Consider the following 15,437-nt stretch of genomic DNA (forward strand, 5'->3'; position numbering starts at 1 on the left):
CTGTAAATTATCACACACTCTGATTAGCTTCTAGTATATGATTTACCACTTTTACATAAAAATAGTAATTTTTAAAATTTGCTTTGACATTTTATGCCTTCTGATAATTTCCAAAACATAACTTGCATTCTTTAAATAATAAGAAATAAATAGCCATTTTCTGAAAGATATCTGAAGTGTTATCTCTCTTCCTTTTTTAAAATAATGTTGAAAAATGCTAATAAGATCTAAGTGACTTTGTCAGAGAAAAACACAAGCAAAATATCACCATGAATTATCAATAACTCAATATTGGATTATTAGTTCCTAGGACAACAAATCAGCCCTCTACCTAGACTAATTCTGCTGGATGCAGTCCCATTGATTCAACTGTGGCTGATGCAATAACCAAAGACTACAATACAAACGAACAAGTAAATAAAGGAGAAGGATGAGAATCAAAAAGCTTGCAGTTTTATGATGCTGAACTAATATAGCAAACATATTTCTTAAGTTTGGATTTAGACAACTTTTTATTGAGGAAAATAGTTATATTTGATTTCTACAGTGCTGTGTTGCTTATTTTTCTAAAACCTCTTTGGTGCATTTATGTCCCTAGCAGGACTGAAAAGCAACTGTAGGTAATTGTGTCTTGTTTGATACCTTGTATTTCATTGAAGAACTCCGGGGACCACAAGGGATGATTTATCCCGCTATTGTTGTCTACGGAGTTTGCAAAATAAACTTGAGAGAAAGAATGGCCAGATATCACATAGAGGGCTACCATTGAGGCTCTCGCTGGGAAGGCAAGCACGGAGGCAGCGCATCCCGGAATTGCCACTCTCTCCCGGGGACTGGGGGGGAGGAGGGAGGAGAGCAACAGGAGAGAAAGGCAATGGGGGGGATTAAAAGAGCGCAGCAAAGCAATAGATTGGAGAGCAGTGGGGCAGGGAAAGGAGCACACAGCGCAGAAAGCAATGGGGAGGAGTGGAGAGCAGTGTGGGAGGGAGAGCAATGGGAAAGAAAGGTGAGCAACAGGGGGATCACAGCACAGCAAAGTAATGGATTGGAGAACAGTGGGGCAGGGAAAGGAACACACAGAGCAGAAAGCAATGGGGAACAATGGGGAGCAGTGGGGGCAAAAGCAACGGGAGAGAATGGCAATGGGGAAGAAAAGAGTGCAGCAAAGCAATGGATTGGAGAGTAGTGGGGCAGGGAAAGGAGCACACAGTGCAGAAAGCAACAAGGAGGAATGGAGAGCAGTGTGTGTGAGGGGGGAAACAGCTCCTGGGCAGCAGAGAAGCAGCCCAGTTGAATCCTATTTCTCTCTGCTGCTCAGGAGTTATTTCCCGGAGCGAGGGGGACTTTGAGCAGCAGGTGAGAAAAGCAGCTGCTGATCTTTCTGGAGCCAACAGGAACTTCTCCATGTGTTCCCAGCTGGAAGGCAAATGGTGGTGGTGGGGGAAAGATAACAGGCAGCAGTGGCAAAATGCAAGTGGTGGTAGGAGGAAGGGGCAAAACAAAAGGCAAGTGGTGGTGATGGGGGAAAGGTGACCGGGGCTTGCACTTACCCAGGGAGATTATCAGATCAGGCGGGGCCGCAGTGAAAGGCAAGCAGCAATGGCTGGTCTGGTGAGTGGACAAAGGCAAGCTACAGGCATGTCGCACATGTGCACAATGTTGTGCATGTGCAACAGGGACTGACTGGGCAGGGAGCAGAGAGTTGAATAACAAAACTACAAAGAAAACATAAGGTGACACTACTCACTATTAGCACATGGAACATACACATACTTCAAGAGAACCCTTAGCAGATCAACCAGAAAGAAGAACAGCCCTAGTTGCCAGAGTGCTTGCAAGATTTAAAATTGATATTATGGCCCTGTGTGAAACTCGTCTAGCCAACAAAGGTCAGCTCACAGAAACAGGAGGTGGTTACACATTCTTCTGGTGTGGACGCAGCAGTGACAAACACTATGAATCTAGAGTAGGTTTTGTGGTTAAGAATCATCTTGTCTGAAAACTTGCCAGTTTTCCCAAGGGCGTGAACAATCATCTCATGACATTGCATCTCCCACTACTGAAAGGAAAACAGGCCACACTGATCAGCGTCTATGTACCCACAATGATGAATCCGGATGAAGTAAATGAAGTGCACAAACAAGCCGATTTTACTTAGCGATTTTAACTTGAGAATAGGATCTGATCACGCTGCCTGGGATGGTGTCATTGGAAAAAATGGAATTGGTAAATGTAACTGCAATAGCCTGTTACTACTGAAGACATATGCGGCACATGTTCTGATCACCCACTCGCAAAAAGATATCCTGGATGCACCCATGCTCCAAGCACTGGTATCTTATTTATTATGTCATTGTGTGGAGGTAAGACAGACAGGATGTAAGAGTGACCAAAGTCATGCCAAGTGCTGACTGTTGGACTGACCATAGATTCATCATCTCCAAATTAAGCTTTCACATCAAGTCAAAGAGATGTCCACAGGGAAACAAAGCTGTGATGAAATGTATCAATGTCAGTAAACTGAGCAACCCCAATACAGCAGCTTCACTAGCAAAAGATCTTGACAACCAACTCTCAGAGCTGCTATTAGAGGGAAATGCTGAGAAGGACTGGGAACGTTTCCGGGATATTGTGCACTCTTCTGCACAATATCTTGGGCCCTTACACAGGAAGCAGCAGGACTGGTTTGACAAAAACAATGAAGAGATCAAGACCCTACTTCCTGAGAAGCACTGCCTTCACCGTGCTTATCAGAGCGACCCATCGTCAACAGCTAAGGAAAACACTCAACAACACTTGCAGGACCGTACTGAGCAAGCTTTGCAAGATGCCAAAGCAGATTAAATTCAGAAGTTTGCTGATAGAAACGATGCCTAAAGGTTCTACGAAGTCTTCAGATCCTTGTATGGACCTCAGCCCTCACAGAGCTCTCTTGTATTGCACTCAAATGGTGCAACAGTCATTACTGAGAAGACTCTGATTCTACAGCATTGGGCTGAGCACTTCTGATCCATACCGAACTGCCCATCTTTCATCAACAATGAGGTGATCGACAGAATGCCCTAGGTGGATATCAACCAAAGCCTGGACACTCCATCATCAAAGACTGAAACCCTACAGGCCATAAGACAGCTGTCCAGTGGCAAGGCCCCAGGATCTGACATGATCCCTGTGGAAGTCTATAAGGATGGTGGTGCAGTGCTTGTCGACAAACTCATTCATCTGTTTCAATCCTTCTGGAATCAAGGATCCATTCCTCAGGAATGTACACCTCTACAAGAGGAAAGGGAATCAATATAAGTTTGCAATAATCATAGAGGAATATCACTGTTTTCCATCGCAGGCAAGATCCTTGCTCGAGTGTTGCTGAACTGCCTGATTGACCACCTGGGACAGGGTCTACTACCTGAAGTTTTTGTAAAGAGGGTGGCACTGTGGACAAGATCTTCGCCGCCCATTAGCTCCAAGAGAAGTGTCAAGAGCAGAATCATGAATTGTACAACACCTTTGTGGATCTCACCAAGGCTTTTGACACTGTCAATCGCAAAGATCTGTGGCTCATCATGTTGAAGTTTGGGTGTCCTGACAGATTTATCCTGATGGTGCATCAGTTCCAAGACAGCATGATGGCTCATGTTCTGGACAAGGGAGAAGCTTCAGAGGCCTTTCCCATTACAAATGGCATCAAGCAAGGGTGTGTATTGGCACTGGCCCTATTCAGCATAATGTTTTCAGCTATGTTGTCATATGCCTTCCAGAACAGTTCCTTGGGACAGCCTGAGATATAGGACCAACGGAAAACTGTTCAACTTGTGAAGACTCCAGGCTGTCACCAAGATAAAGGAAACTGTGCTATGAGACCTCCTTTTTGTTGACAACTGTGCGCTGAATGCTGGATCAGAACAGGAAATGCAAGCCAGTGTGGATAATCCATAGCAGCATGTGACAACTTCGGCTTTTCATTAACACAAAGAAGACCAAAGTGATGCATCAGCCAGCTCCGAAAGCCCAATAAGGCCCAACATCATAGTGAAGGGACAAAAGCTGCAAGCAGTGGACCAATTTACATATCTTGGCAGCACCTTCTCCCACACAGTGACAATTGACATTGAGGTCAACTGCAGAATCACCAAGGCAAGCTCTGCATATGGCAGACTACTGATCAATGTGTGGGACCATCGTGGAATAAGCCTTGTTATAAGCTCAAAGTCTATCAAGCAGTAGTGTTAAATACCCTGATGTATGCCAGTGAAATTTGGACTGTATATAGGAGACAACCATTTCCATACAACCTGCCTCTGCAGACTTCTTAGGATCCGGTGGCAGGACAAGGTGCCAGACACAGAAGTCCTGTCCAGAGCAGGCTTGCCATCAATCCACACCCTGCTGATGAAAGCCCAGACATGCTGGGCAGGCCATGTTGCAAGGATGCCAGACCATCGCATCCCTAAACAGCTCCTCTATGGTGAGCTGTCTCAAGGAAAGCGATCACAAGGTGGACAAAGGAAGCGATACAAGACACATTGAAAACCTCCTTCAAGTCCCTGGACATCGACACCACCTCCTGGGAAACCCTGGTACAAGATCTATCGATCGATATGGCGCACATTGATCCACCAAGGCTGCCAGATATTTAAAGACAAAAGAATTACTATAGCACAAAAGAAGCGAGCACTCTGTAAAGCTACAACTGTAAATGCTACAATAATGGTGTCCACACATTTCTGCATGACATGTGCAACCCGTTAAGATGTCAAGGTCCTCTTCAAACATGATGGATGAACATCAACATACATACACACAAAACTAAACAGTATGCCACATGTATTGATACTATATATTACACTGGATCCTTATTGTACATTGAGGGAATAAACACACTTTTTGTAAAATAAGCAAACTTGCTTAGCTTACTTACCAACAATATGTTACTGAGGCCCATCAGTCGAGAAATTATGCCATTAAACAAATAATCTTCCAGGAAGTATTCTGTTACCTAAAACACAAAAGCAAACATTTTCTTCAGTTAATTTAAATCACAACAGAAGTTCTCCATCAAAAGTTTTGTTCTCTATTTTTTAAAACATTTGACACCTTTTATAGACTACCAAACTAACAGCAGCATATAAAATCAATGCCTCTTTGATTTTAAAGCAGTATTTTAACATTAAAAAAACCCTAAACCAGTTGAGTTTTGGTTAGACTCCCTTTAGACTAACTACTAAGGGCTATTGGGGAGAGGGGGACGAGACACAGCATTCTACATATTCCATAATTAATTGTAGTTTGTAGAATAAATGTGTTCTTATTCTTCCCCCCTCCTTAAAATATTAGCCCTAAATTGGCTTTAAGCGGTAATCTTTAAAAGACAAAGATAAAATAAAACAAAGGCAACTTAATATTCCTGGCTTTGGAGCAAGACAAAGATGATTGCTATCTGAGCAATAGATTGCTATCTATTGAGATACCATTACAATTGTTCTTCATGACTATTTTGGGTGCTACAACATTATGGAAGAAATAGGAACACGTATGATATGTATGAAATAGAACATTGTTGTTATCTGCATCAACAACTACAAAGCAATAACTGATTTTCACAAAACATTCTCTAGTTTTCTCCAAAATAATGGTCTTCAGATGTTCTGGACTACCACTTCATGATGAACTATGTGCTGGATTGTGGAAGGTAGCACTTCCTGCTATGTCATATCTAGCCTTGTTACATCTGTGACATTTTTATTTTCCATTATAGAACCAGACCAATTTCCCTCACTTTAGAAATATGTTTTACTATAGAAATGCACCCTAAACAAGTAAAAAATATTACATCACTTTTGCAGTTTGATTTTAGCCATCAGTTAAATATTGCTAAAATGTTTGGACTAGGCAGAATCTCTTTCCAACCTGAGAGACAGTGAAGTTCTTCTGTGTCCAAATATGTCTGGCATTCAGTTTATCTTTCTGGTTAAGTAAATGAGGACTTGGTAGTGGACCAGAATTTCTGGCTTCTATAAATTTAGTTGCTAGGTGCCAGATGCGAGTTTGCCATCGTAACACTCCAGGGATTGCATCAGCTAAAAAAAAAAAAAATGATAGGAGACAGAAGCTTTCATTAGCTCATGTTAAGATAACAATTTCAGCTTGGGAAAAAGAAAAAAAAGAATTCTGCCCTTTTTTTATAATCAGTCATCAGTGCCACTTTTTAATTTTAGAACAAGTAGAAATAGTCTTATTTAATTGGGATAAAATGATATTCAACGTTTAATAATAAAGCACTACTCATTGAATTTAAAATATTCTGATTTTTTCTTTCTTTCTTCAGGCTTATGGTTTAATGCTAGGAACCTTTTACCGGGATTGTCCACTGTAAGTTAGATAAAAAGTGATGTCTAAACCAAGTGCTCTCTTACCTTGGAAATTACAAAGAAAAATACAGATTCAAGTACTACTGCTTACAAAGAAGGAAGATAAGGCATTCCGCATTTTCTACAGAATTAAAGAATGTGAGCGTATAACAGTTCATATCCTCATATCTGAGTTGCTTTTTATAGATCTGCTTCTTAAACATTTCTGCATAATTACTGAAAACAATGATTCTCCTTCAACCGTCTAATTCTCACTATTGTACCCTCTGGGAGCATACCTACTATGTGAATGTTGAAGATCCTTCTGCTTTTTAATTAATGGCAAAGTGCAAAAATCTGTGGTCAACCAATCCCTATTTATACATATTTGTTATGCAATAAAAAACAACGTATCCTGTGTGGGGAACAGAGCCATCTTCAGATTGCTCAACTAAGATGAGGAAAGAATGCTGGGACTAATGTCATTAAGGCACCATGACCTCATGAAGAAAATAGTTCCAGAGGGAAGGGGTTGATAAGAAGTCAGTCATCAAGCAAATAATTCCTCTCCCCAGTTCCATGAGGATTATGGGTTAACTTGCAAAGTTAATTGCTCATCTATGACCCTTGTACGGCTTTGTACAGACAGAGAAGCAACAATATGGTTTCAGATCAATGAAGGAGTTGTACATAGAAAGAATCTAAATCAATACATCCTGTCAGCAATCCAAAACACACAACTTCAGGAACTACATTTATATATGAACAAATATTAATTTCTTCTTTCAAAAACACATCTGCTTCTGTTTTCAGTAACATTCAAAATATCTTCAAAATAAAAATCACATATACCCTAGTGACTTTTTTCCAGTATGCTGAACTGCATTTCCATGAGCTGGAATATTTGATGACAGAGAATTAAGGTAACTAAATTCATAGCACACCTGAAAGCTGCTTGGGGAAGCCTGATATAGAACATTTGTGTCTGGCAAATATTTGGAATGGAAAGGGCCAAGAACGTGTGTTTGGGCCACAGGTTAGAGAAGACTGCTAGAAAGAGAATAGGATGTCTTCCTATGGCAACTCCTAAATAACACAACTATAACTAACAAAGTATGAAAATAGCAAAAAGGTTTAATCTGGGGATTTTGTCAGCATTTTGAAAATATAAAAAGCATTTTGCAACAAAAATACCAATTTGATAGCCAAAGAATTTGGGTTTTGAGAAGGATTCTTACTCTTTGCTTCCCACAAGATATCCTGCTCTGGGGGGGCAGTAAAGAGGATGTATAGCCGGACTGTATCAATTCCATACTTCTGAATTATATCTTCAGGTTCAATTCCATTGTACTTGGATTTGCTCATTTTGTCCCATGACACCTGCAGTTTCTCTTTGCTTTTTGCATGAATAGGTTCAGGACCTAAATATATACACCAAGAAAAACGTTACATATAACCTCAGAAACATTTCACGTTAAGAGCGGATTGCTTTAAATCCTTTGCTGTACCCATGTTCAAATTCAAGGTCATCTTCAGTTAAGCAGGTTGTAATCATATTGGCTGAGCTTAAAGAAATGACTGGAGGAATTAAGTTTTCAAGGCAGCTCTTTTGAATAAAAAAGTGGATTGTTTATTCTCTTCTAGGAATTTTTACTATGAAAATTAGGTAATGCTTGCAAGCTACTATACACAAGAGATATTAATTTTTCTTACTTCAAATTTAATCATGTACAAAAAAGTTTGTATTAGATGTAAAGATTATAATAATTAAAAAAATAAATCTTGCACATCATTATCACATCCACCTTTCCTGTGATGGGTAGCTCTCATATGAAATATATTACCCCATGTAATGGTTGTCTAATGTCCCACTTATAACAATTCATATCTGGTTCATCCCTTGAATATCAGTCCCAATGATCTATGCTTTTAGCAAGATACAAAAACCCCACAAACTTCACAATTTAACTATCTGCAACACCTTGATCAACAATGGTATTACTTTTTTGATCCTATAGAAATATAACCAAATCATCAGCGAGGGCTCTCAAATTATTAACTTCTTTCTTAATATTTATACCTCTTATTTTGTCATTCTGTCTGATATCTCTATTCAAGACTTCCAAAAGCAAAATAAACAGCAGAGGGGACAAAGGACATCCTTGTCTTGTACCTTTTGAATTTTACATGAATTAGTTAAATCACCATTAATCAATTAATATTTGGATGGCATAGCTACTTATGGTATGACAAAAGTAAAGTTAATGTTGATTTTAATAACCATTTGTTAGACTAAGAGTTTGTAATAAAAATAAAACAAGGCTCTCTACAAAGTTGCTTCTTTGGGTCTCACCAGAGGAAGCTATTTTTAGAAAAGAAATGGTGGCAAAGCCAGATTGGCTGACATATGATAAAATGTTATCTTTTAATTCTGGTGACCCAGTACTAAAGCCGAGGAAAGAACTTGAATCAGGTTATGCGTGCCATTGATTTACTTATCAGCAACTGAAAGAAAGGATTAAATTGGGTAAAAAGTGCTATGGTTTTTACTTTGTTAAAAATGAATTGGAACTTTCATTATGTGGCAACGATGAACATTTTATTGCTAAGATTTATAAAATTTTATTGAAATTGAATTTGGAAAATGAACATGTAAAAAACACTGTATGATTCAGTGGGCAAGGAATTTTGGATATAATGTGATGCTTGAACAATGAGACAATATATGGATGAAGGCTTTAAAATTTACATTAAATTATAATCTAAAAGAGAATTTCTATAAGATGATGTATCATTAGTATTTAATACCAAATAAGTTATCTAAGATGTGTCAGAGTATATTCATGAACTGGAATAGAGCTTAGTAACAAAGTCAGCCAATGAGAGCTGAATTGGGAACTGAGAGTCTTGGTGTGGCTTAGCTCGGTGCTCAGCTGGAAAGTGAAACTATCTTGCTTGCTTGCTGAAACTGATATCTGCTCGGAGCTGCTGCTGCTTTTGCTTTACGTTACTTTGAAAGAATCTACAAATGGTATTGTAAACTTTACTCATATTATTAAATATATATTAAATATATAAATATATATTAAATATATAAATATAAATATATCAAGAAGTAAATAGTCTTGCTAAATCAGTCACCTGTGTGTTTGCTGGACTTGAATTTATGCTGCAAACTCAAAAAGATTATGGGTCCAGCCAGAACCAGAACACATGTAAAGATTGAATTGTAATTTAAGCTGAGAGAGACTGTCTGTGTTTAAAAGGAGAAACAAGGCAGGGAAAAGCTTTGCAGGATGGCTGACAAAATTAAGGAGACCTTTCTGCAACATTTGGGTCAGAAGAATTATATTATTTGGGCTGCAAAGATGGAATGTTTCCTGAAAATAAAGGAATTGTGGGATATTGTTGAAAACCCACCCCAAGCACCCTTAACTGCTGCAGATCAGAGGCAACATGATAGAGCAATGGCTTATATCATCAAGTTTACAAGATGATCAGCTTATCAATGTAGCTGATTTAAAGACTGCAAAGGAGGTCTGGCAGAAATTAAGGACTGTACATGTGAGTATGTCAGCATGCAATATTGTGCAACTATCAAGGAAGTTATACGGAGCCAGTTTGCAACCAGAAGAATCCAATTAGCAGCATCTAGTGAATATGCAAATGTTGTTTGTGGAGTTAGAACAGTGTGGAATGCAGTTTCCTGAATCTCAGAAAGTGCTTTTGGTTTTGAACAGTCTGGGTGACTTGTGGAATATTGTTTCTGCATTGTTTGAATGCAAACCAGAGCAGGAACTGCGTTTAGAAGCTCTTAAAGCATGTTTACTAGCTGAAGAGCAGAAACACCATTATAGAAAAAGCTAAGGAGCAGAATGGAAAATTCCAGACTGGCTGTCTCCAGAGAAGAGAAGAACAGCAGGGGATATCAGATTACAACTCAGCAACAGAAGAGGTGCTTCATTTGTAGAGAAACAACTCATTTAAAGAGAGACTGTTTGCAAAGAAGCAAGTTGCAAAGAAAACAATTAGCTGATGGACAAACTGCTGTGGCAAAAGCCAGCAATTGTAATGAGAGAAATCAATGGCTAGTTGATAGTAGAGCTAGTCAAACAATTCTTAGTAATTCTAAATTGCTTTACAGGATGGATGCAGCTGCTGGAGATGCAGTAACCTTGGCAAATGGCAAGAAGGCTAAAGTCATTGGAAAAGGCAGTGTGCAAATTCCATATCCGGAAACAACAATGTTTTGTGTGTGCCCGAAATGGAGCATAATTTGCTGAGTGTCCCTAGTTTAGACAAGCAAGGATTTGAGACCACATTTGTAAATGGGAAGTGTCTCATAAAGCAAAATGGCATACTATTTGCAAAGGGCATAAAGCAAGATTACCCTATATGTGTTGCAGGAACAAAATGTTTGGTGTGCACAAACATTTAGCAATGTGGCAAAACACGATTCCTGTGTTCATCTTTTGCACCATAAGCTTGGCCATGCCAGCTTCAAAGTTGTTCAAAAGATGGAACAGTTTGTGGAGTTTCTCCATTAATGATACTCTTTATGCAGTACTATATGGAAGAAAGCCATCTCTGGCACATTTAAGGGTGTTTGGAAGCAATGCATGGGTGCATATTCCAAAAGCAATTAGAAGAAAGGGACAGCCAAAGGCTAGAAAGCTTAGGTTTATGGGCTAGGAGCCAGGCTCAAAGAGCTATTGCTTTAGCGATGGGAGCAAAATAATAGTGATTTCAAGGTTTGCAAGTTTTGCAGAGCAAAATTGAAACATAATTGATGCAAATTTCTGGAATGATCCACTTAGTGATGGTAATCCATCTAGTGATGGTAACTCTCTTAGTGACAGTAACTCACTTAGTGACAGTATCAGCATTCAGGGAGGAGAAACTGAACAAGACATGAAGCAAGAGAAGGTTGAAACACAGGAGCAGTCAATGCCATGCAGGTCAGAGCGATGGAACAAAGGGATTCCACCTGACAAGGTATTCTGCTAGTAAAATTAAGTTGTGTAATGTATGGTATGAGCCAGTGGTGGTATTCACAAATTTTTACTACCAGTTCTGTGGGTATAGTATGGCTTGGTGGGCGTGGCTTGGTGGGCATAGCAGAGGAAGATTACTGCAAAATCCCCATTCCCTCCCCACTCCACTCACCTGCTTTCTGTTCTCCTGTGCAAGGCAACAAAAGACAACCCAGCCAATCAGCTGGGACTCGGGAGAGAAGAGATGGGGGTGGGGCCAGTCAGAGATGGTATTTGCCGGTTCTCCAAACTACTCAAAATTTCTGCTACCTGTTCTCCAGAACTGGTCAGAACCTGCTGAATACCACCTCTAGTATGACCCAAGAAACTATAAGGAAGTATTGACATTACCTAAAATTGAACAAGCAAAATGGAAAGAAGTCACGGACAAAGAAATGAAATCCATGGGAGACCATGAAGTGTTCATATCTGTGACTTTGCCACAGGGTAGCAAAGCTATAGGATGCAAGTGGGTATACAAGAAGAAACTACTGAACAATAATGAGATACAATATAAAGCAAGGTTAGTGGCATAAGGGTTTTCACAGATGAAAACTGTGCACTATGATGAGGTATTTGTGCCAACTGTAAAGCATCAGACTGACACTAGCGTTGGCAGCTGCACATGGCCATAAAATTTGGCATTTTGACATAACCACTGCATTCCTCAATGCAGAATTAGAAGAAGAAATTTACATGGTTCAAGCACCAGGGTATAAAAGTAAAAAGCCTAACATGGTGTATAAATTGAACAAGGCCATTTATGAGCTGAAGCAGTCAGCCAGGAATTGGAATCTATGTTTAGATAAGATATTGAAAGGTCTTGGGTTCAAGAGCTGCAAGGCTGATGGATGCGTATACACTGGAAAGTTAAAAGATGGGGATTGTCAGCTATTAGCATTTGTGGATGATCTTTGCTTCATTGCAAAGTATGAATCACAAGTAAACGAATTAGCTAATAAGTTGAAGAAGAAATTTGAATTAAAGAATTTGGGAGAAATAAAAAATTATCTCAGTGTGGAGATACAAAAAACTGAGAAAGGTGGTTATATTTTCAGTCAACAAAGAAAAATTGAACAGTTGTTGGAGAGATATAACATGAAAGATTGTAATACTGCTCCAACACCTATGAGCACTGATTTTCATAACAGTTTAGGTGAGGACAAAAGTGAAGCTTTCACTTTCACCGTGATCAAGAGATATATCAGTCAGCAATAGGGAGCTTGTTGTATCTGTCAGTGATCCAGACCAGACATAGCTTGTGCAGTAAGCATTTTGACTTGCGTTTACTGCTGCACCAACATAATTGCATTGGATGGGTGTAAAAAGGATTCTGAGGTATTTGAAGGGAACTGTAAATGTGGGTCTTCAAATACAGGTATCTGAAGAATATTAAAGGTTTATGTCTATTCCAGTTATGAAGGGAGGAGCGTCAGAGTATATTCATGAACTGGATAGAGCTTAGTAACAAAGTCAGCCAAGGAGAGCTGAATTGAGGGAGTCTGGGTGTGGCTTAGCTCCATGCTCAGCTTGAAAGTGAAACTTGCTTGCTGAAATTGATATCTGTTCTGAGCTGCTTCTTCTTATGTTTTTGCTTATGTTACATTGAAAGAATCTACAAATGGTATTATAAACTTTATCATTTATTATGTTTATAAAGAAGTTAATAAACCTGCTGAATCAGTCATCTGTGTATTTTCTGGACTTGGATTTATACTGCAAACTCTAAAAAGATGTATAAAGGTACGTGAAATGAATCTTGGAAGTGTAAAAATAAAGAAGGGACTTTTTATCATCTATGATGGACATATGATAAAGCTAATTTTTTTGGAGTATTCATATTTTAATACAGAAAATTCTGAAAATGGAGATAAAAATGAAACCAGAACTTTTCTTTTTGGGTCTAATGGAAAAAGAACTGAACAAAAAATTGGAATTTTTTTACTATATATATGGACAGCAGCAAGATTATTGCATGCACAAAAATGGAAGAAACTTACTACCATGAAAGAATGGCTGCAGAAGTTGATGGAGTTGGCTGAAAAGGAAAAACTGACTATTTAGATTAAAGAAAAGCACATAAGTACTTTTGTTTCTGCATGGAAACTGCTTCTGAACTTCGTGCTTGAGAAAAGAATGAAACTCTGACTTTAGGTTTTTACAGATTAGACTGATAGATCTTTATAGAAACGACTTGTTCATACTATTATTGAAAAGCAAAAAGTGATTTGATGTTAAGCCTTATTTTACTGTAACAGAGATAGTCGGAGGTCAATGCGTCTTTTTCTCCATCCCACCTTTTCTCCCTTCACTTTCCCTTCCCCCCATGCTCTTCTATTTACTTTTATATTTTGTATTTTATAATACTCTATAATATAACTTAATAAAAGTGTTTTTTTAAAACAATGGTAGATATTATTGTGCATATCTATGGCAAAATGTTTCATTTGTACAACCTCAAAGTTGATATATTTGATTAAATGTGCATTATATTTAAATGAAGAAAAGATATCAAACTTTTATCCCTAGTCAGGTATTCAACAATTTTTCCTGATGCGCTTGTGCGATCAAAGTGTGATCGGAGCTGCTGTCTCCCTATATATACTGATGGGGAGGTTGGCTGTGTTGTCATTTCTTGATTGGTTGATGGAGTTGATGTTTGCAGATTGTCTGGCTTTTTCCTAAGAACTTGTGTGGCTGAGGTATTAGCTGTGTGTCTATCAGCCTCCTGTGTTGTAACGACTTGGGTAATGGGCTGTGTAATGACCTTCTGAGTTCTATTGTTTTGACATCCTGGGTCTTGTGCTGTAATCTCCTGGGTCGTAATGACCTGGGTCATGGTCTGTGGGATGACCTTCTGAGTTCTATTGTTGTGACATCCTGGGTCCTGTGCTGTAATTTCCTGTGTCATTGGCTGTGTTGCAACATCCTGAGGTTTTGTGGTGTAACCTCCTGAATTCCGTGATGTGATATCCTGAGCGGGTGGCTGTGATGTGACATTCCGGGTTTTGGTTTGGCTCCGAGTTTGAGGTCACGTACAATAATGCTGTTCACATGGGACTCAGTCCATTCAAAGTAGTGAGCAGCATGGACTTCATCCCAATGCCAGAATACCCAAGGGATTCCCTCCTCCTCAATCAACTTGACAGACTGGCTGTCAACGCATGGGAAAATGTCAAGAAGGCACTAACTAAAGTGGTGCAGACCTATAAGAAACAGGCAGACAAACACCAAGCCCCACAACAAACATTCCAGCTGGGGGGAAAAGTCTACCTCTCCATAAAATACTTGAAGTTAAAACTCCCTGGTAAGAAACTATCCACTATTGACCTCACCCCATTCCTAAGAGGTCTGTAAGGGGCATGTATAAATGCACAATCGTGCCTACAATCCCCGTCCTTTTGTCCCCATTTATTCATACCTATTTCCTGTATTCTTACTCATGTTTATACTTATACCTATTATCTTGTAAGCGATTGACAAATCAAATAAATAAATAAAAATAAGTTCATCATTCCCCATAGTGAAGATTATCAAACCGGTCATCTTGCAATTAAAATTGCCCTAACTTCTAGGGAAGACCCAGTATTCCATAGTAGCCCCTTAAAACCCGTGGTCAGGTCAACCCAGAGACCACTACCCTGTGAGCTCCTGGACCCAGTTGTTATAGGGAGCCAAACCCATTATGAGGTGCAACGAACCCTTGACTTGAGGTGACACAGGAGACAGTTCCAACACCTAATCAAGTGAAAGGGCTATCCCTTATCAGAGGCAACTTGGGTAAACATCCAAGCTGACCACCTTCTAGCTAAATTCCACAAAGACAACCCAAAAAAGCCTGGGGGGAGGTCACACCTCTAACATCTATACTGTCTAACATCAAACTGTCTTTGCTTTGCAGAGGTTGCCTTCAGGAAGCTGAATGTTAACTAGTGAAGCATCCCCGACCTGCTCTTGAGTTGCCATAGACAAGGGGGATAGGAAATCAAATCTCACACCTACATCAAGGAACTTGCATTTCAGTCAAAACGAAGCACATTCCAGCTGGCTACATCAA

At 39.3% G+C, this 15,437-nt stretch overlaps 1 protein-coding gene across 8 annotated transcripts in view; it reads right to left on the reverse strand.

The window, feature by feature from the left end:
- The window catches only part of LARS2 (leucyl-tRNA synthetase 2, mitochondrial), a 207,028-nt gene that overhangs the window by 69,782 nt on the left and 121,809 nt on the right, over window positions 1-15,437 (reverse strand). For 7 of the 8 annotated variants that reach the window (XM_087916743.1, XM_087916748.1, XM_087916741.1 and 4 more), the window contains 3 exons: window positions 7,586-7,768; window positions 5,908-6,077; window positions 4,919-4,996 (listed from right to left, as the gene is read on the reverse strand). In XM_087916743.1, coding sequence (XP_087772869.1) covers window positions 4,919-4,996; window positions 5,908-6,077; window positions 7,586-7,768 — 431 coding nt within the window. The remainder of the gene's footprint in view (window positions 1-4,918; window positions 4,997-5,907; window positions 6,078-7,585; window positions 7,769-15,437) is intronic. The other variant, XM_087916742.1, reaches the window with a different exon arrangement.

Source organism: Pseudonaja textilis, chromosome Z, assembly GCF_049901715.1.
Source record: "Pseudonaja textilis isolate UNSWEBS1 chromosome Z, rPseTex1.2, whole genome shotgun sequence".
NCBI classification, from domain to species: domain Eukaryota; kingdom Metazoa; phylum Chordata; class Lepidosauria; order Squamata; family Elapidae; genus Pseudonaja; species Pseudonaja textilis.